The sequence below is a fragment of the Gavialis gangeticus genome, unplaced genomic scaffold, assembly GCF_001723915.1.
Source record: "Gavialis gangeticus isolate Ggan-Ray unplaced genomic scaffold, GavGan_comp1, whole genome shotgun sequence".
In the NCBI taxonomy this organism is placed as follows: Eukaryota; Metazoa; Chordata; order Crocodylia; family Gavialidae; genus Gavialis; species Gavialis gangeticus.
Genome location: NW_017729025.1, coordinates 9,609,044 through 9,631,336, shown reverse-complemented (window position 1 = coordinate 9,631,336; position 22,293 = coordinate 9,609,044). Strand labels below are relative to the sequence as shown.

Here is a 22,293-nt window from a genome sequence, read left to right as displayed (position 1 = left end):
GTTAGGAATATACCCATGGCAACAGCTGTTGCAATGATGCTTTCCTGAGATGTGGCCCCAGACTCTGTCCCGCAATCTGAGCTACCCCCCTTTCACATGGAAGTAACATCCCAAAGTAGTTACCATGGTTGATCTTTGTCTGAAAGCAATGCCGACATGTCCAAAAGCAAATTTTCTTTTTTGAGGTTTAAGTTGAGAGGGAGTGAAAATGGAAGATATTTACCCCCAGAATGTGTGTGTACGTATGTAAAATATGTATGTAAAATATTAAATATGTCTTTCCCTTTGGCTTCATTAGGTAAGTGAAAAAATGGTTCAACTTTTAAACCTAACTTTTTTCCAAGTGTATAATCTATCAGAGGTGTTATGTGACCAGAACAAGTTAAAATATTTAAAAAGTTCAGAGCACTTGAATGCAATTGTATTAACTGACTACTGCTATGAGATGCTGCATTTATACCTTAAGATATCACCCGGCACAGAGTTAAAGCTGGCCTTTTAGCTTTGCTTCTGCTTTCCCCAAGATGTGCTTTTTGTTTTGATTTGGTTTGGTTTTTTGGTAAAATTGCATTAAGAGCATTTGCGACATAGAAATGATACGTCCAAGCTATGAACACTACACTGACTTATGGCTCACTTACGAACTTTCTCCAGTAAATTCTCCTTCCGAGCGCATGGGCCATGCAGCAGGTTTGCCTTTACAGAGTTCGTAGCAATCCCTTAAGCTGTTGCGCAGCGCAGAAAGAAGAAAATCTTAAGTTGTCCGTTCACATCACATGTGCAATCTATTTGCTGTAGAAAACTTCAGCTGCTCCTACAGCTGCCCGGCTCTTAACCAAACTGGGAATGTCTTCACCAAAATTTCCAAACTGGGAATCCCTAAGTCTGCCCTAGTTTTCTGGTTTGATGATAACTTTTCTCAAGACCTTGTCTTCACATGTTCTTATCTGCCTTTCAGCACACACCAACTGCTGTAACTTCCTCAGCCTGACAAAGCGTTTTTGAACCCGAAAGCTTGCCTAAAAGTTTTTTTTCCCAACTATTTGGGAATTTGTTGGTCTAATAAAAGATATCAAATTCACCCAAAGGCCTTATCTGCCTTTTGCACCTTTGAACAAAAGCTTCCAAGGTACTACTACAGGGAGGCCGCTGCGTCTGGACTGCACACATCCGCTTTGTAACCAGCCCCCTCTTACCCCCAAACTCTTTCCTTGGTTATTTTTAATACAGTGGGGTAGATAATGAGCCTCTTCTTCCAGGGGTCACTTGCATAGTAACCCTGTTGAGGCCCCTGAGTGAAGTTCACCAGTGGATGTCAGGACTACTTCTAGCTTTACCCTGTGTAAGGACTGAGGTTCCTCTTGCAGACAAAGTGAATGCAAATGCAATAATATTCCTTTCCTGAATTCCTGCATTTTGCAGATGTGAAGTGGAATCCCTTTAGGGAGCCCAGGCTGATCGTGGGGAGCGCAGCGCTCTCTGTTTTGCTGTTGGTAATTTGTCAGCACCATAGAATAAAGTAGAAAATTGAAACTGTGTGAAAGATCAACAAATCAGTGCAGAATGTCACGCAGCAACATCTGCTAACTTGGCTTTATCTCGTATCCTCCTTGCCCCTCCTCCCAGCACCAAATCTCCTGTTTTGCGAGAGGTTGGAGTGCTAGGAAGGGTCAAAATGCTAGCCATTTCTCTGTGCTCTGAAGGGCTTGCAGAAGTACCATCTGGAATTAAAATTTCATGTTTGTGTGTTTCTATATTTTAGTTATAGAACAAATGGGAATTTGCTGAATGAATTAATTGTATTCCATTGTAAAAGTCCGTCATGAGAGCCATTATATATGGTAGCTTACAAAGCCCTGCAGAGAGAAATTAAAGTAACTTCCCTTTCTAATTAGGGCTTTCAGGAAACCATTGATTACAAAATCTAATAGGCTTGCTCAGAGACATTTGTTTGATATTACTTCTGATAAATGAAATTTTTACCTAATAATAATTTCACCAGTGACACTGGAGGCAGCTGCACTCCTTTTAACGGTAAGTCTGACTTCAGTAAAGCTCATCCCTCCCACTTCCCCCTCCCCAAAGCATTAAAGCGATGTGAAACATGAGTTCCATACTGTAGGTCCCAGTAAAGAATTCAAATTACCATCAGGAAATGGCTGTAGTAATGGACAGCATTGTTCTTAATGTGTTGTTCAGGCCAACTTTATAGCATAAACTTATCCTCCCAACCTGTTTGGAGGAGCCAAAAGGAAAAAAACAAATAAAGACAACAGTTAGAAATTAATTGCTTTTCCTTTTCAACAGGGTCAGCATATCTCGTTAGCACCCATTCAGAAGCTGGAGGAAGCGTTGTACGAGTATCAGCCTTTGCAAGTAGAGACGTTTGGTCCGCAAGTCCCTGAACCTGAACTGCTGGGAAGGCTTGGGTGAGTGTCACATGGAACCTGATTTTTCCTTATCACAGTGCTGCATCTCAGCACGTCACCCTCTTCGCTTTGCCGGTGCTTGGATTTGAGGAGGGGGGAGAAAAAAAAGCATCTTAATAAAATACTAGATACCCTGCCCAACCAACATTTTGCTTGGGTGGATAAGCTAAATTTTTTGGTCCTCCAGCCTTTATAGATCTACCGAGAGCTCAACTGGATTGCATTAGTGTTTTTTAAGGTTGTCATTGGCAGCGGTAGTGAAGTAGCTGTTCATTTTCAGTTGCACGGTATTAGAAAATAAATAAATAAAAATCTGGGGCTTAATTTCCCCAGCAGTAAGCCAGTAAAAATATTAAAGTTGGGCCTTTTGCCATGGCAAAGGGTAGATTTACTTGCTGACTGCTGTCTACAGTCAAAGTCCGTTTGTGAGAAATGAAGCATAGAGCTTAACTTTGTCAAAAAGTATAATGAAGGGCAGGCCCAGCAGCCTGGCTCCATCGCAGCGCGCGGCCATGCTTGGAAGAGACCTCGGGAGCCTGGCGTTCCCGAGTGACGGAGGCCGAATAGCACAAAAGTGACAGGCGTGCTGTCCTGGGGGGAGCGAGGAGTTGAACACCCACTAAGCACAAATGCTGCCAGGCAGATGGGGAGCGTCACTGTGTGTTGAAGCTAAGCCTGATTTTTTTATTTTTTTTATTTTTTTTTTACGGTCGTGTGCTATTGTGACTGATTGGAAAATGTGTTGCAGACCATCCTAAATGCAGAGTAGCACAGGGAAGAAGCAATTACAGGAGCAAGTAAGGAGGAGCTGAGAACCCAAATCGGACAGAAGGAAAAAGTGAGAGGGACCTTTAGGCCAGAGCTGAAGCCCATAGGGAAAGAGGCCCATTAACTTCAGCGGGCACTGTGTGCTTCATATTTTCAGAGGACAAATTGCATCTTGTCCTGGGAAGGGGGGAGAGCCTGAACTTTCTTCCTCCATCTCCATTTGAAAACGCAGTCTTACTGCTGAGCAAGATCTAACACCTGGCGTCACAGAAGGTTCTTTGAGCTGGCCTAGAGTTTAAATTCTCCCACTTATTTTTGTTCTCATGGACTCCCAGTGCTTATACTTTCCGTTTTCTGGTACCAGGTTAATGAGAAAAATATTCATTAGCTACCCCAGCTCAGGCATGGCGAATGCCAGCCTGCACCACCTGTTGAAAGCACAGCTGCAGTGGGCCTCTCATACAAGTGGTGCTCTGAAGCTGTCGACCACGGTACTTGTCACAAATGATGCTGTTTGGGAAAAAATAAGCTTCTTTCTGTATTTTTTTGCTTCCGGGCACCGACCATTCCTGTATCCGTGTGTACCAGGAGTACTGATGCATGGCACCACTGGAGGCCTTCTCCATAAAGACTCGTGCTCTTAGTATAAGTGTGTGGGACACGGGTTTTCCAAGAACCCAGCTTTTTGGAAAGGAAATCTTCAGGATCTCTGCCTGCAATCCTAAAGTTAGCGTTCTTAATCATTTTTTTTTCTTTTGCATACAGTCACCCCAGACTTGCAAGCAGTTATGCACACGCTTCATTTTTCTCCTCCGAGCAGTCCTATTGAGTTCAGCAGCACTCAAGTGAAATTTAAGCTTGCACATAAGTATTTTGCAGGGATCTGGCACACTTGTAGCTGGTTTTCATCAGTCGTTAACTAATGGACACATACCTGTCAAGCTCTCGGGGGTAAAAAATGAGGGAGATATGTAAGTGCCTGAGGCGTTTGAAGTCTGGGGAAATGTTCAGATTTATTTATTTGAATGTTATTTTTCCTGGGAATGGCTCTTTCATCATGAATTCCAAATGTTGAAAAAAAAATAAGCAAACTTTCTCCATAGCCACCTGCATGCCTCCTGTTTTGTGTTTTTTTTCCCTTCTGTGATGCCATTTTCTTTCTATTTCTTGATATAGGTCGTCCCTGGGGCTGCTTCTTCAAAGGATGATTTTTTTTTTTTCCCCTAGCAGTTTGTTCCTTGTAGAAGTCAGCTCATTCCACCTAAAAAGTACTCTCCACGGGGAAATGTTTCCTCTCTGTTCACCCCCACACACCACAACTCCTTACCTTCGCTGTTCTGTCTTTGCTTCTCACCTCTGGCTCAGTACTAGCCCCGTTGCCTTTTTTGCTTCACTGTGACTCTACAGTCCCACGCCAGTCACAGCATCATATTCTCCTTGGAGAGGGGCTAAAGGCTGGGAGGAAAAAAGAAAATCTAATTGTTTTCCTCTGGACTAACCACCACACAGGCAGAGGGGGAGATGTAGAAAAGGCAGCATTTGACCTCAGTGTTGGTCTTCCTCTATTGCCAGAGGATCAAAATTAGCAAGGCCCAATTAATGAACATGAATGAGTAGCATTAGGGTTATTCCAGCAGGCCATGGATGAGGGTTTGCTTTATGTCCCGGTGTCTGGGAAGAACTCGGGAGCAAGTCTTACTTGTCTACCAAGTGCAAGGGATGAAAGCATTGCAAGAAGTTTGGTAAGTGCCTACACTTACGCGTAGCTGCACCCAGGTGTTCGATGCTTTGTTCTGGAGGCTTTACCCACTTAAGCATCTCAGATCCTGGTACAGTCAATGGAGAGACTTGAGATGCCTAAAAGCAGTCAGGTTGATGTGAATCATCCTTTGGATGTACAACACCTGGAGGGCCCTACAGGTAGGCAATGGGAAGTGCAGAAACTCAGGAGCATGCTGAGCTCCCACCTGCTCAGCACCCATTAGTTAGGCATCTCTTTCCACTTCCAGTTCTCAGTGAAGGGGCCATGTCATAGGTTTTTGAAGCTTGGTATATGGTAGTAGGTAGTGGTCATTTTCCACTGGCAACAGGCCAATGTAAAATGCATGAGCCGTGCTGGGACCAGGAGCCAAAAGAGAGCGAAAAATCCCCCTCACCTAGCCTGTTCTGGAGCCCCGTGGCTAGGGCACTTGCTGGGGAAGGGGGAGATGTGGGTTAAACTCCACTTGGGTGAGGAGGGGCTAGTCACTTCATGGGCAAAGGAAAGGGCAAGAGCTCTAACTACTAAGCTGTTGGGCAAAAAGGTCATCTGTGACTTCAGTGCTGTCAAAGCAAGTTAGACATAAGGTGGGATTTTTTCCTGCTGGCCTCGAAGAATTTAGGTGGAGTTCAGGGGCTTACCACAAACATTTTGACTTGCAACATAGCTGAGATGGGAATTGGATAAGATGCATCTTAGTGCTCCACCTGAATAGTTTTTGGGCATGCTTCAGTAGCCCTTGTATTGAACTGCAGGAGTTTCCCTGGATTTCCAAATAGGGGGAGTTTGAGTTTTGTGCCTTTTGTATAGGGCCATTTTGAATCACTTGTTGGAACCCAGGGAGAATTTAGGTCCCCAAGTCCCGTTCAGGCACCTAGAAACCACTTGGCATCCTGCTGTTAATGAGTGAGAGTGTGAACTGTGGAGGGCACCTGTCACAGCTGGGACAAGTGAGTGTCCTAGGACATAATTGAGCTCTGAGGCAGCTTCTAATTTAAAACAACACAGTGTTTCCCTCTTCTCTGCATCCTGCTGATACTAATCTAACCCAGTCCATTGGGTATTTTGAAAACCTTAGACCAAGTTCCTTTATATATTTATGTTTCTGTATTTATATGAACTCAAATGCATTTCCTGTTGATGATGAATGCTTAACTAATGTGCTTTGGTCCTTGGGCTAATCTTGCAGGCAGCTGCATACAGCTGCTGCACGAGGCCAAGGAGTTGGGCAAAATGGGGTTATCCACTCCTCCTAAAGCTTTCTTTGCTCCCTCCTTGCTGGAATTCCTAACTATTACAGTGTGGTTAAATCCAAAGAAAGTACAGCGGTTCTCAGTGTTTCTTTTTTGTCTCTATCAAGCCTATCTACTTTGTTAGAAGGGAATATCTTTCATTGGTCTATGCAGATTAATGAGACTTCACATTTATTGTTAACATTTCTTAGCTTTACAGCACTATGGTTAGAGACTGCAGCAAAATGTCATGCCACCATAACAGTGTTTCACCTTGAGAACTCACTCGCTAGGCGGTTCCCCAAAACTTGCAGACTGCATCTTATCCATACTTCAGAAGCCAAGAAGTTTGCAAAGACTCTGCCAACCCGGAGCTTTAAATTTATTTCTGGTAGCATTCCTTATTGATTTGAACATAATAAACATCTTCCAAGCACTGAACAGGATAAGTCCTACAAATATTCTGGTCTTAACCCCTTAGTGTCCGCAGTATTTCCTGTAATACTCAGAACAAGAGCAGTTTGTTCCTTCCCTACTTCCCTGGAGTCCACTGAGAGCACACGGGTCCATCAGGAGGATGGTTCATAACAAGAGGATGAATTCTTAGGAGGTTATCTTAGGGCTCCTGTTAGCTCTTCTTTTTTCTAAAACTATGGGTCATAATTAAATTGTCCTGTATCAGTTGCTCACTAGACTCCAGGTAATTGCATTTTGTTCAGTCCAGCAAACTCTATACTGTGCCCCATCCCTGCCCCCACTGTTTGGATTATATCATCTTTTGCGAACACCTGCAAAATGCTTGCTTAAGTGACCCACACAGGAAAGATTGAATCTGAATATATTTAATTTGTTTTCAGGCTGTAAGTGTAAAAACTTTTTTTTTATTTTTTGCTGCCTCATGACCTTACTAAAAAGCCTGAAGGCTCCATGTAGCGCCTGTTTGCTCTTGCTCCCTTGAGAAGCTCTGAAAGTTATTTAGAAGTAGACTTTCAACATAAACGAGTTCCTTGAGTGTGGCACAAGATGAGCTTCCTGAATTACTGAAATACAGACGACAGCCCCAAATTACTTTGTTGACAATACATGTTATGCTAGTTTGCTCCAGATAAGATGCAGAGAGGTCCTTAATAGTCTGCTGTTCTTCCCTTGGCATTTGAGCTTTTCCTGATCACGGATCTAGTGGGTTAGGGGAGGGAAATCTCTGTCGTGGCTATACTAGGCCACCTTTCTTGTAGTTGGAGCATGGTACGGGGGCCGCATTGTTGGCTTTCATTGAGGAGTGCTGGAAGGGATCTCACAGGCCACTGAATTTAGTTCCCTGCTAACTCATTCCCTGATCCACCAGTAAATCACCTGGATCCTTCTCTGAGGAGGAGCAAGCTACAGTGACCTAAGACCACTTTTCTCTTGAACAAGGGCTTTAATTCACTTCAAGGCACTTGTCTTCATACCTTCAGTGAATTTGCTTTAGCTTTCCTGAGAGATGTGGTGTAGAGGAGCCCGTATATGTATTGGCCTCATTTGGGCAAGCTGGTGGCTCCGTGCTTTTGTTGAAGTTTCTCAGGGAGAAGATGGTGAAATATCCATTGTTCCCTTCCACGTGACATTCAACAGAGCTTCATCTCATCTCCCCTTCTTTTCAACCGGTTAAATGGGACCTTTGGCTGGGTCCACGTAGAGGCCTTGTCTCTGGCAACTTCACTGTCTCGATGCTTAGCGTTATATTTCTATCTTACCTGACCCCACGTGTTGTTGTCCAGGTGCCTTCACGCTGCCTGGCTGCACGGGGGGTGGAGGAATACCGTGTGGCTAAAGCTCCATCAGGAGAGGTGTGCTGGTGATGGTAGGCTGGGGGAAGCAACCAGGAGATAAGCTGAGGTGTACGTATTTCTCTGCCCAGGGTTCATACACAGAATTAGTTACTAGAGTTTGCAAATATTGGGGCTATCTTTGAAATGCCAAATACTCTTAGATGGCCGTATGTCGGCAGAATCTAGGAAAGTGTTTTTTCACCGGCATTCATCCGGTGAAATTGAGATTTGTAATCATTTCTTCTAAACTGGGCTTTGTTCCTGGGATCCATACGTTTTCCTCTCCCTGGTGACTATTGCAGCGCACGCTGAATGATTCCTATACTCAGTAATAGGCAGTGGTGTAGCACAGTGGTTCCCAACCTTTTTAGACTGTGGGCTGGCAGGCTGCAGTCCGGAAGTGACCCAGCATACTGCAGAGTGGCAGCCAAAAAGGGTATAAAAAAGGGTTGGCTGCTGCTCCGCACTACGCCGTCACTTCCAGACTTCCAGTCGGGCAGCCAACCCTCCTGCAGACCAGCAGCCAACTCTTCGTGGCCTGGTACCGGGCTGCGGCTCGGGGGTTGGAAACCTCCGGTGTAGCATATTGGTTTCTGCATGGAGCTTAAGATGTTGGTTTTGACCGATAGGGCCCTAAATAATTTGAGACTTGTGCAGAAATACCACTGGTTAGTGGAGGCACCCAAGCTTGTGTTGTTTGATTAAAGCAGGGTGCTCTGGCTTGCAACTTTCTCTCTTCTTTGTCCCAAAACAGCTTACACCTGATAACCACCATAACTCCATGGATTTTCCCAGGCTTTCAGGACTGGAGGAATTGTACAGGAGAGCCATGGTGATAACAGCAATTTGTTTTGTTTCTGTTATTTTTTTTGGTTTTGGGATAGGTGAAATATGCTGGCTGTCATGTAATTTTTGGTGTGTGCAATTGCCTATTTAATGTACCAATGGGTTCAAAAACCTAGGGTAAACAGTGTGTTTTCTTTCTTGAAGAAAATACAAAGAAATGAAAATAAAAAAGGGGGAAAAATGAAACAAGCTCCTTTCAAATATGCCAAAAATTGAACAGGCAAAGATAACTTAGTCATCTGTCATTCTTCATGTAGGCAAGTAAGATTTAGTGTGGTATGTGCTCTCACTAAATACATAGTTATACACAAGGTATTCCTGGAGATTAACATAAATAGAAAACCTGCTTTCACAATTGGAATTTGGGGCAAAAAATATTCTGAGCTTCAAGCCTTGTGTTTTAGAAACAGTCTTTTGTCGTCCATGATGGAGCTGATTCAGACTCTCAGGAAGCCCCTGAGTGCCACTCTGATAATGTCATTTAAGGCTCCTTTATAAGTATGTCTTCCAAACTCTGTGTACATGTAGTTTCACCTCCTTACATTGTCAGAGTGCTGAATATGGACCTTGAAGGTAAACTGCTCGAACTCTAACTTTAAAATTATAGTAAGCACTATTTTTTGTCCACCTCGCATTGTTTTCCACGGTGGAAATCGGTCCAAAGAATGGCATTCTGGATAAGCATACCTGATTTATAACAACCAGGTTGACAGCTGGGTCCAGGATATTAGCTCCTGCTAAGAAAAAATCTCATCTCGTCATTCTGTTCTTTTGCTTTCATATGCTTCAGCACTGTGCTTAGATCAGTGGTTTTCAAACTTCCTAAACTCACAGGGCCCTTTCATAGCACTGCCCACTCCGTGACCCGCTGTGATCAACGCGCCCGCAACGGCTCGTGCGGTTAGCATCCTGCACTGCAAAATGGTGGCGGAGACACTTTAACTAAAGCTCGTTCAAAGAGCTTTAACTAAATCACCCTTGCCAGCATTTTGAAGCATGGAGATGCTGAGCACAAGAGGCACGGAGATTTCTGGAGCACACTAATTAGCACACTCCAGCAGACTTGATCTGCTCCAACGTGCTGTAATTACAGCGTGTCGGAGCAGTGTCCCAGCACATGTACAGGCACCCTTAAAGACTGACACAGAGTCCAGCAACCTGGCCCATCACTGGCAGCGCGCTGCCTCCTGGCCCGCCCTGCTGGTACCCTCAATCTCTGCAAAACCCCAGAGGTCTGTTGGGCAGCTCTGGGTTTCCGTGTGGAAGATCGTCTGAAACCACTGGCTTATCTTATGTAGAATTTCTCAAAGTCTCTGTACAAAGATCCAGTTTATAGGTTATACCATCATTCCAGGTACTACTAATTAGCTACTTTAAATATAAACCAAGTGACATTGCAGGAACAAACAATAATTACTGAATTATCAGCAGATAAGTATGCCGAGGGAGCTTTCATATGGGTAAACCCAGCAAATTTTGGCCTGCTGCTTTTTGTAATTAACAGCTGGATTCTGCCTTTTCAGTGCCAAACAGCTCGGTCATTTTTGAATTTTAATTTAAGTCAGGGAGGGTGGATTTCAGGTCTGTTAAAACGTTGGTAGCTTTTAATTTTTTTAACCTTCATTTCAAGTGGAAAACTTCTGCATATTTCTTTGTTGTACAGTGTTGTTGCATAATTTGAAACACATGTCGAGTCCTGGCACTTTGTCTAGAAATGACTAGTACAGTTTCTTTGTTGTCAATCATGGTGATTTTTGTAAAAGGGGGAGCAGTAATGATGCGCTTCGAGCTGTTTTGAAATCGTTGTTGTTCTGTTCCTTCACTGGCCCTGGAGTTTTCCCCTGAAGGTCCAACACTGATAAAATAACTGGAAGTTGATTGGAAAGAGCAACGGAGCCAGTAAGCTTTAAAAACTGTAACAGGTGATTTTTCACCTCTGCTTTCTTCCAGCTGGGGAATGTGGGTCTTTCCTGAACTGTATGAAAGGAGAAGCTATCATTTTCACGTTGATCTGCTTTGGCCCCTTGATTGCAGACACTGAGTTCATTCTGCTTCCTCTGAATAGATTCTGGTTTCTCAGTAAGCTCGGTGGTCAAAGAGCCGACGACCGAGGACCAGCAAGGAAGGCTCGACTTGCCCTGCGCACTTCGCAGTTCCTGGACTTCTGTCCTTCTAGCAGTTCTGTTAGGGACAAAGGTGTATGTGCTAAATTCCCTAATGTTTTCTTCGTACAGGGCTTTGTATCAGGCCCTTGCAGTCAGTAGAAAGATTCCTATTCACTTCGGTGAGCTCTGAATCAGGCACCTAATAAATGAGGATTTATGTGCAACAGTGGAGCTGTTCTGCATTAAAGACAAAAACTGCATTAGGGCACCTTCCCTTGCAATGCGCACACGCTTTCTCTTCAAAATCTTTTTTACCCAATTTGCTGTAAGCACTTTTGATTGAAGGCTTGGGAAGAAAAATGTAGTTTGTGGGTTTCGCATACGTGCATTGGATATGCAGTAGTTAACTAGCGCATTGCCTTTGGGAGACTCAGAGGAGAAAGGAAGATGCCACATTCATAAGCAGTGTTAATTTTGGACTCATTTTGGACTTGGTTTATATTGCGTGGGCACACTATTTGAAATCCTACAAGTTTTGCCATGCGGGTTTGGGAACGCTGAGGATTTAATGTAGCAGAGGAAGATTCACAATGGCTTTCTAATTGAATGGAAATCAAGGAGAGGAACACAGGCTGTAGTAAGTCTGAAATCTTACTGTTTAAGAAATCAACTTTCTGGCAAAAATATCTTACGAGCATTTCAAACGACACCCTGTAGTATATGGTGTTTTGCGTGGAGTTCTTCTGTCAAGGTCATTAGCAATTGAATATATTAAAAGTGCACTGCTTATGAAACGGAGAATTTCACTTCCTGCCCGCCCACCTGTGGGTAGAGTGTGGGTTCTGTAACTGTAAAAGGTCTCGGGAGGGTTATAAAAGCAAAGAATATGGAAAATTTATAAAGAAACAAAAAAGGAAGCCTGCGTGCACCGTGTCGTTCCTTACAGTTAAAGTTGGCTGTAGTTGCATATGTACCACTAAATTAACCTCAAAAGCTGGCCATGACAGCAGAATGTCCATAGCAATTGTTTTTGTTGGCGTTTGGCTTCAAAATTAACTCATCGATCTAACATGAACCTCTGTGCTCAGAATGCTAGTCTGGTAATGCTTTTTTACTTTTTTTTTTTTTAATGCAATCATGGAAAAAATATGTTTCTGCTCGAAGCAGTTGTCAAACAAGCTTCTTTCATCGACAATCAGACACAGGGCAGCTGAATAGGGCTGTTTAGTCTAGAGTAAATACTCAAGAGATTACAAGGTCACTGTAGGAAATGTAATTATACCATTTATTCCAGAATAGTCTTTTTGTAGTGTGGGCTTGCAGAATACTAAATCATGATGTTTATTAAAATGTGTGTGTGTGTGTGTGTGTGTGTGTATATGTATGTGTGTGTGTGTGTATATATATGTATGTATGTATGTATGTATGTATGTGTGTGTGTGTGTGTGTGTGTGTGTGTATATGTATGTGTGTGTGTGTGTATATATATGTATGTATGTATGTATGTATGTATGTGTGTGTGTGTGTGTGTGTGTGTGTGTATATGTATGTGTGTGTGTGTGTATATATATGTATGTATGTATGTATGTATGTATGTGTGTGTGTGTGTGTGTGTGTGTGTGTATATGTATGTGTGTGTGTGTGTATATATATGTATGTATGTATGTATGTATGTATGTAGACCTTAATGTGAAGAGCAGAGAAGTGTTGGGCAAACTGTGCTGAAGAATGAAGTGGTAAAAAGCAATAAATAGTAAGCTTTTCTAAAAACACCCCCAAGATCATCTTGTTGGCTTTTATTATTGGATAGGCTAATCCTGCCCTTGTCTCCTCAGGTGAAGTGGTTCCCACTTAGCAATAATCGCTCTGCCATGCAGGAGACTGGGCGAGGATAAGGGAGGCTTGTCCAAGCTACGTGCCGTACAGAACCAGATCTCAAGGGGCAGATTTGATATTGGTGATGATGAGATGTGGGGCCAGTATCCACTATTGGATGTTTCTCAGATCTATCTGTATTCCTTCAAAATCAAAGCTTTCTCTCTGACTGCCATCTTGAAATATTTGCAAGTTAGTAACCTGTGGTAGTTTGTCTGGTCCTCCTTGCCTCCCTGGCTGCAGTTTTGCATAGATGTTTTGGTTTCTGGTTCTTCTTTGCCTTTGCATATCCACAGGTATGTGCTCCCAAACTTCCCATCCCGTGGGCCCACTCAAGCCCTTACGCAGGACTGCTACACTCGCTCCTTAATTTTGCAGTTAGAAGTCCATGGTAGTTTTCAACTTCCCTTAGGTTTCCTCCCTTTAATGAGATTGTAGAGAGATGATTAATATCTATTTCATTCTGTTCACTTTTTCTTCCATTTTTTACTCTCACCCCTTTTTCTTTTGCTCTTTTTAATTTTTGTCTCCCTTCCATCTCTCTGCAATGTGACATTCAGGAATCATGTAGCTGGCACCAAGATGACAGATGCAGCAAATGCATGCCTTCATTGAAAATGGAATTCTGGCCACTTCTTTTTCCCTACAAATTGGAAGGACCCAGATATCTTCAGAAGCTCCTTCTGTAGCTGTCATTGTTTCTGACAGAGAGCCACGAATGACACTATTCAAGACTTAGTGTTCGCATTTCAGAGGCAGCTCTAGCAAGAAGGACCGTGGAACTGAGCGAATCCGGGAGCAGCTCTTCAGAGTGGGGAAGGCCCCGCAGCCTGCCACGTACTGCAGGGGGTAAGATAGGACAGCCAGCTCCTCTTTCTTCTGCTCAGCGTCTCAGAGCTCCTTTCACTTCTCAACATAGCACCAGACTCAACAAGGGATCCTGATGCTTGTTGGATTCAGCCACAAAAAAAAAAGATCAAACCAACAGTAGTTCATGAAATGAAGGCACCTGTAAGGGAAAGCAAAGGTGCCTAAAATATATAGGCACAGAGCCATTTCTTGGCCCAGATTCCAGAAATACGTGCAAGAGCAGCAGAAGCTATGAAGTAGCCTTCCCCATGGAAAGTGTCCCCAGAGCACCAAACGGAGCAGATGATTGTGGCGAGTTTGTCAGCCCATCTTTGGGTCACGTGCTTGCGAACACTAATCCTCCCAGTAAAGTGTCCCCCTTGAAGACTTGATTGGCTTTTACAGCGTGTTGCACATTGTCCCTTTGATGCCCATCAATCAGTTTACTTTACACGCGCGTTGCTGGAAAACGGTGATCTTTGCAGCCGTTGTATGAGTTAGGAACGCTCAGAGCTGGGAGCAAGGTTTCTGGAATAGAAACGTTGCACCTGCCAACTGGAAGAGATGTGACACTTAGAAGTGAGCAACTCTTGCCAAAAATGAATTGGCATTTACTATTGTTATACATCTGTACGGTTCAGCTATGGTGCTGCCTACATAATCTTGTTTATGATCTGATCCAACACGTGTTGAAGCTAATGGAAAGGTTTTGCAGGGTTGGGCGTACTCTTATTGAAAACAAACTAGAAACTCCCAAAATTTAAATTATATGGGAGGAACATTTGGGAGGAGAAGGGATGGAAGCGGCTCGACAAGTGCCCTGAGTTTTATGTCTCTACGCTCATTTGGGTTTTTTTTTTAACGAAAAGTCAACATTGAAGTTCTTTAAGAAATTTGAATTTGTCCAAGGAACAGCAAAGTGCTTACTAGCTTGGATTCAGTTGCTTTAAATTCCCACCATTTCCTAAGGGAGAGGAAGAAACAAAATTGAAAATGAGCCGTTTTGTTTGTTTTGTGTATGCGAGACACCTTACGTTACATTTCCAATTAACAATAGAATAACCATATTCATTGCAAGACACCAAAAGCCATGCTCGACTTGTGGTATTGTGTGCATTGGTGTTTGCAAGATCAGGACTGAATAAATATTTGTTTCCCAAATTACTGTTAGCTTCTAGGCAAGGATTTCTTAGGGTGGTATCTTTTACTGGACCAGCTCTGTAGTTGGGATCAAGTTAGACAAGCTTTTGAATGTAGAGCGTTCTTCATCATTCTGAGTATTCGTCACTGTCTTTTCATAGCTCCTTGCATTTGATTCACTTCTTGTTAAGGTCTTCCGAACCAAGACTGCCTTCATTTTTGCACAACGATGGGCATGTTGATAGTTTTAAATATATTTTCCAAGAGCATACCCAGCAGCAAGCATTGAAGAGCAGAACGGTAGGGCTGATCTCTTAATCCAGGACTGTTCCTAAGAACCTGGGTGGTATGGAGCCTACAGACCACTGTGGAAGCTGCAGGGTGCTCGGCGTTCTTAAAAATGTGGTTTATTTAGGCCCTAATCCTGCAACTGTTTCACTGTACCTACTGTGACGGATTTGGCATGCTGCTGCATCCATTGTGCCCTGAGTAATGCTCCAGGTTTTGCAGGGTTGCATGCTTAGCGACTTTATACAGAAGCTCGGGAACCAAACTTCAGCTGGTAAAGATAGTCTGGGTGAACGAGCAAACAAACGCTTTGGATTTGCAAAGTAGTAGTATCCAGGCACTCGTTTCTCTGGGTTCAAAATTGAAACACCCTAATAGGGCTGTGTTTCTAATAATAAAATAATGATTTGAACATACTCAGGCGTCACAGATTAGCTGTTGCTCAGGCTTGAAGACCACACCACCATATTTTTGTCTGTCTACCCAACTGGCATTAAATGTAAAAACATAAATCCTATTCAGTGGGAGTGGAAAAGGGGGATGGTTTTAATTTGGCATAATTTCCTGTGAGATACAGTTCTAAACAAGGCCCATATTTACACAAGACAATACAGTTTTACATGGAGAAGTGTATCCAACACATTTTAAAGTTGTTTAGCAAGCCCTGGGTATTTAATACGTTCACAATTAATGTGTTTAATAAAAGAAGGTGAAGTTTAAAATAATTTTTGAATAATTTTACAGTAGAAACACCAGTTAAATCAACTCCATTGCAGTAGTAAATGTCACAAAAACAATTAATTATGCTTGCTTGCCACTGCAAAATCAATTGTGTAACTGTTCTTTTAAAACTGATTTTTACATTACTAAATCCTAAACACTACACTTCTGTAACTTGTCAGAATCAGGTTTTGGTTAATAGATATTTTCAGTGATGTAATGGGAAATTCTGGCATCGAGTCAGAATATAATGGACTGTGATTAATGTTTTAATAAGCACTTTTCTTCTACTTATGATGCAGTGGTGAAACGGTTTCCTGCTCAGATTGATAGAACAGCAGGTGTGCATATGTATTTTTTTTTTTTTTAACTTCAAGGTAAAGTGAGGCATTCAAATAGAGGTTTTTAAGCAGAATTCTTTAATTTTTTTCTTTCATTAAAGGTGGTTGTTTGCTAGGGTTTTTTTTAGATCCAAGCAATTATTGATGTCCGTCAATTGGAGAGTGTAGGCCGCCATGGAAACCTTTTCATTGCCTAAAATAATTGCTTTGCAAAGGAGGAACTTCATTAGCTTAAAAAAATAGTTTTGATTTATTGACATTCTCATCAGCAAAAGGAATTATTTAAAAATAGCTCCGTACGAATTCAAAAGGATGTGTGAACAAAGTGCAGTGCTGGAAATCCCAGGGGAGTAGATTTATTGCTGGAGTTGGTGTAATGTATTTTGAACATGCCTGAGTTTTTTCTGTGTACTGGACGGTGTGTTGTTTTTCTATATTTGAAACTTTTCTACCACTAATAACTATATTTCAGTAACAGGGAAAGGTTGGCCTAGAGGGCCAGCTGCAGTTGTGATGACTATTTCTTTTCTTAAGAAGCAAAGCCCTTGCTTTGTATCAAAGGCAGGGGCATACGCTCTGGCTTTTGTCACTTGGTAGCAGGTCATCCACTAGCTGCCTTTCTATAAATAGCTGGAAGTCACGGAGAACTGTTTGGATAAAGCCGTCTCTCTCCTTCCTTCCCTTCCTCTGCCCCCAGAGGTGGCTAGTAGTACGATGGACATCCACCCAAGGTTGATTTAGATTTTGGGTTATGGTGATGCCCAAGAGGCCAGTCAGGTTGGGACCTCTTTGTGCTAGATACTGAACAGTCTCTGCCCTAAGCTGCTAATAGTGTGAGCATGGCTTAGTGTAAGCAGGTTTGTTCACACACCGTGGGAGCTCAGCATTGCATCTCTGACTACTCCATCAGGGCTGGAAAAGTGGAAACACCACTGGCATCAGATGCACCCAAGGGCTGTGCAGAAAACCTCCACGTGAAATGGCTGCAATTCCTGTCTTGGCTTCACACCAGGTGACTGCTCAGGAGCCTCTTCACACTTTGGCTAGGAGATTTCTCTGAGAGACACAAGCTCTGATATTTCAGACCTTTTTTTTTTGTCTGTAAGCCCCCCATCTCATTGGTCCCTCCATTCCCAGGTCCATTACCCCAGCCTCATTTCAGCAGGAACTTTTCTTACCCCAGGCATCATATTAGCGCATTTGTTCTTTGCTCTCTGAGAACTTCCTTAAAACTGTCCGAGTGCCAGCTTCACGGCAGCTCTGTGTCCCCAGGTAACACCTGCTCCACGGAGAAAAGGCTGCTTGTGCACTTTCCCGACTCCCCGCCAAGTTCTCTGCCCAAATTTCCTTCAAAGGAGATTTCAGAAGGTGAGTCCCTGCTTTTATCTTCCGACTCTCCTCCAGAAAGCACAGGAACAAACCCAAATGAGATCTACACCTCTTTTAAAGAGCCAGAAGAGTGGACTTCCTCCTCCTCTTCCTCCTCGCATTCAGGCTTTGATGGATTGGGCAGGCTCTCTGGTTTCAAAGGGCCGCGATTCAGTTTGCTGTCAAAGAGTGTTTCGAAGAGAGTTGAAGGGCCTTCTCGGGATGGGGAGCCATGTTGGTGGGTTGGATCCAAGATCCCTTCAGTACACAGTTAATTTGGAAGTGCCCGGGGTTGCCTTAAACTGCAAATCTAATCACTTTTGTCTCAGTGAATGAGAGAGTAGCATTACTTTTTTTTCCCTTCACTAAAAGGAAAGCAGTCCCAATAGAGGGCACTGTGGCATCTTGAGATGCTGTGGATAAAATACAGAAGTGCATTTTAAGAGACTGTCAGAGGGATGCAGAAGTTGACTTGGGCACCCTGATGTCGGAGAAGGACTATCTCCTTGGTCTTCTGGCTTTTTGTTTGAAAACACCCTTCAGGCTGTCGTCTACCCGAGACCCTTAAGGATTTCCATATTGCAGTGCGAGATCATCATGCTGGAAACCGCATGCATTGCCTTCACCTTGCCTCGCTACGGCATAAGCCGCCTTAAACCAGGGAAATTCAACCTATCCAGGTACCGAGTATCAACTGGATAGGTCTTTGAGGAACTGGCAGTGTCATTAGCAGGTTCTCGCTGGCCCTGAAGATGACAGCTCTGGTAGTCCCATGCAACACCTACTTTCCCTCACCAAATTTCATGCATTTTCAGGCTACCTCATACTTCAATCTGCCTTCGTTCCCTTTTTTCAATCAACTTTTGGGCATTTTTCCGGCATACACTTTTACGTGTTCTTTTCTTTGGGTTGGAGTGTTGTTGCGGCTGTGATGGTCCAGGAAATATTTAAGAAGTAGGGTCTTTTTGGTGATGTTTTATTGGACCAACCGTACAGTTGGGAGGGATGTTAGACAAGCTTTTGGGCATAAAGTGCCCTCCTTCAGGTCCATAAGGTTCGTGTTGCAATTCACCTGTCCAGCAGTACACATGTGGCACTGTCGCATCATCGCTAAGCAGCGTTCAAGTCTGTACACAGATTCTTGCCTGGGGTTGAAAAAAGAAACGCTGCTACCTGCATGACGGGGAGTTTCAGTGTGTGCGCCCATGGGTCAGTTGCTAGAATAGAGACGGAAATATGGTGGTTAAGTTATTTTGTACGGGGCTTTGTCAGGCATTGTTGGCTAGTGGCATTTCACAACTGAAAGTGTTGTAAAATCACCTGGAGCGATCCGGTCAGAGCAGAGGTCCTTCTGCATGCAGCCATTTGTAGCTGGTTTTGCAGGATGTCTGCCTTAGACTTCAGATCAGAATCTGGCCTTGAAAACAAGCTTTTTAAACATTGTGTTAAAAGATTTATCTCCACAGAGGATTACATCATGAATGGTGGTAACAAATACATTTAGAGACCCAGGTGCTAGTATCTAGAACTGGCTTGTACCACCCTTACTTGTATTTAGTGGCTCACTCCTTAAATGCTTTCACTTTTTACAGTAGGGCTATGTGTGGAGTAAGGTGCTAGAGAGTGCATGGGTGGCAGAAATCTGGTCCATTGACTCGCAGCTGTTTTGTCCCTTCTCAACGAGTCCAGATGAAGCACACGATGAAGCATGGGCTAGTGGTTAGCACTATCCTGGGCCCCAGGTTGAGTTTCTTACTGAATCACAGACTTCCTTGTTACTTTGCTGAAGTTCCTTGGACCGAACTTCCATTGAAACTAATAGCCATTTACGTGCATTAAGAGACCAGGTTTTAGTCTCTGTATCTGAGGACAGAAGAACTTGCCCTGTTTGTACTGAGGACAGTTTATATTGGAAGTGGTGAGGCGACTGAATACTGCAGGAGTTGGGGGGTGTATGGGTAGAGATGGCTGATGCAAAGTGCCAGCACAGGCTAGTCCTGTGGTTCAAAGGATTGCACGTCCTCTACTTTGGGCGTTGCTGAAGGACACTGCTTTGGAGCAAAGTCCACAATTTTGTTGATTCGTGTTTTATATTTTGTTTTTGTTCAGCATTTTTTGCCCTTTCTGAGGGACCCAGCAGCTGAAACAGCAGAGCCTTGCCACACAGCCATTTCAGCTGAGTCCGGTGTTTGAAATGGCAACACCACTACATGTTTGCGACCTGTTTTTAGAACAGCGTTTCAGCTGCCAGTTTCCTTAAGAAAGCAAAAACAATATGTAAAGCAAGAAATACAAATAAAGGAGAGGCTGTAAAACACTTCAAACAGTTTGCAAAAACGCCCCGACCAACTGGCCGAGAAGGCTGTCTAAAGTTAGGAACGTTTCTCCAAGTGTAGCAGAATAATGACATCTAAATAAACACCTGTGCACTCCCCTTACCTCCCTCCCCACGCTCACTCACTGCGCTTTTTGTTAATGGGGTGCTTCCACGAGCTCTTATTTTCCCCTTTGCCAACAGGTCCAGATGGTCAGGAAAGTACTTGCAGTATGGGAGACAGGAGAGCTGCCAAATACAGTTTCTTCTCTTCCCCCCATGGAAGAGAAGTAGCGTTCCTGCACTCCCGCAGGGGTTGCACCAGGTAACCCTTGAGATCCCTTCCAACCCTATGGGCATGGCAGCAGCACTGCTCCTGCTGAGCTGTATACGGGGCAAGCAAGATTTGGGGGAGGAAGTGGAGCTAGGGTATCAGCGGGTCTTCCTCATCCTGCAGAGCTGTGCCATGGATGGGAATGATAGGGATCTGTTTCAGCATGGACTCCCAGCCATACCAGGGCATAAAGAGTTTTTATGAGGTTTTAAGGGTCTTATCCCTCATCTGCCCGTCCCAGATGCTGAGGCTGGGCCTTTTCTTGTGGGTTCAGATGCCACCTAAGGCATGTCATGAAGTTGTGTTGAAAGAAGCTCAGTCCTTCCAATCATTTGGAAAAACGGAACGGGTTTGGTTCCCACTGGGATGGGTTTATTGGTGAACATCACTCTTGGCAGCAGGAAGACATCGCTGCTGCTTCTCCATTGCTGAATACTGATATAGGCAATAAATAGACACTGAGCATGCTAGCATTTTGTGGGATAGGGCAACATCTCTGCCTTGAAGAGGTTACAAACCAGACTTGGCGCAGGAAAAGCAGGCGAGGTGAGTGAGCAAAGGGTGACGTACCCCAAAACACGCAAGTCGCATAAGAGCCAAAATCCCACTGATTTGTAATGAGACTTAGGCCTCTAAATTCCCAAATCACTTTTGAAAATGAGATTTTTGGCTGCTAACTCACTTGGATGCTTTTGAGATTGTTACCCTAACAGAGAAGTAGTAAGTCTGCATGCAGGGCAGGGGACAGGAGAGAGAGAGGATACTTTTTTCAAAGGGGAACAATGGTCAAGTCATGGGCTAAGCATGAAAGGAGCTGAGTATGGGAGAATGGAGGAGCAGTGGTTTGAATGAGACCTGGTGCAGGTGAGCTCGGGTCCTGCATCATTCTGGCCTGCCACACTTGTGCTAGGCTGTTCCTTCGAAGCACCAACCTTTTCCCTGGGGATTATATTGGTGCTACCCGATGTGTGCAGCCAAGGGCGAGATTGAAGAGTCCTTGGGACCAGAGATGCGGTAGGGCTGTTGGTCTCCTGGGACGTGCAGATAATGGAGAGGATTCCAGATGCTTTTACTTTTCCTGACACCAGTGATTGTCTTCAGAAAACCACACTCGGAGCAGATTCTAATGAGAAAACATTTGCATTGGCTCTAAGCCTGTGTCGACCTGTGGACAAGGCTGTATGATGCCATGGACCCTTGCTTGAGGGTCAAGCTGATAACTTCTATTGAAACAATAGTGTATCTTTTTAGAAAGAAATCCAGTTCTGAGGTAAAGATTTAAAGTGATGAAGATTCATCCTCTGCCTAGGTGTAGGGTGAATACACTTTGAAGCTTGTTTAAAAGCTTCCTTTTTAGTCTTAGTCTGGATTGTGTAGAGCTTTAGTTTCCAACCTTTGGATTTCATTATGCCGGGTTTTTTTTTGATATATTAAAGAAAGATCTGTTAGAAATCTGTGTCTTCACATATAGGTATCTGGAAACTAGGATCCAATCACCTTTTTGAGTTGCTTTTGAATTAACCAACTAATTGGGTTTCTAAAGTCCCTCAGTGGAAGTCAGAACTTGTAGCTCTTTTCTGAACCTTTTCCAATCCCAAGGTAATTCTCTCTCCCCACTCCTGTTTTACGTTCCTCTGGTTATGCTTCCAAGGGTTGCGTTTATCCCCTTGTGTTACAAAATCGCTTAGCGGGCTTTTGGTTGCAGCCGTGTTTGTCTAAGGTCAGAGGCAGGCAGGGTTCTTTGAGTAGATGGGATCTCTTTTATTAGACCAACTGAGTAGTTGGAAAAAGGGTTTTAGCAAACTTTTGGCCGCAATCGCCTTTCTTCAGGCATAGGGAGTCTCACTTGGTAAGCCTGTGTCTAGTTAGCTACTGTTACTCTAAATCCTGTTGGTTGTCGCTGCAGTCCAGAGGCCTTTGTATTTTGGCTGCTTTTAGACCGCGTGTTGATGAAAGAGTGCACCTACCTGATCAGCTTGTATAACTGACCTGTCCTCCTTGTTATTTTTATTGCTCAGGTTTTCACGCCCTTGGCAAATGTTACTGGCACTGACTGTTTGCTTTCAAATCATTGATAACGGTTATTGAATAATATTGGGACAAAGAGCCATCTT

At 43.6% G+C, this 22,293-nt stretch overlaps 1 protein-coding gene across 1 annotated transcript in view; it reads left to right on the top strand.

Annotated features, from left to right (window-relative positions):
• MNAT1 (MNAT1, CDK activating kinase assembly factor) overlaps window positions 1-22,293 on the top strand; it is a 215,422-nt gene that overhangs the window by 157,491 nt on the left and 35,638 nt on the right. Inside the window, exon 7 of the mRNA XM_019518377.1 lies at window positions 2,308-2,429. Coding sequence (XP_019373922.1) covers window positions 2,308-2,429 — 122 coding nt within the window. The remainder of the gene's footprint in view (window positions 1-2,307; window positions 2,430-22,293) is intronic.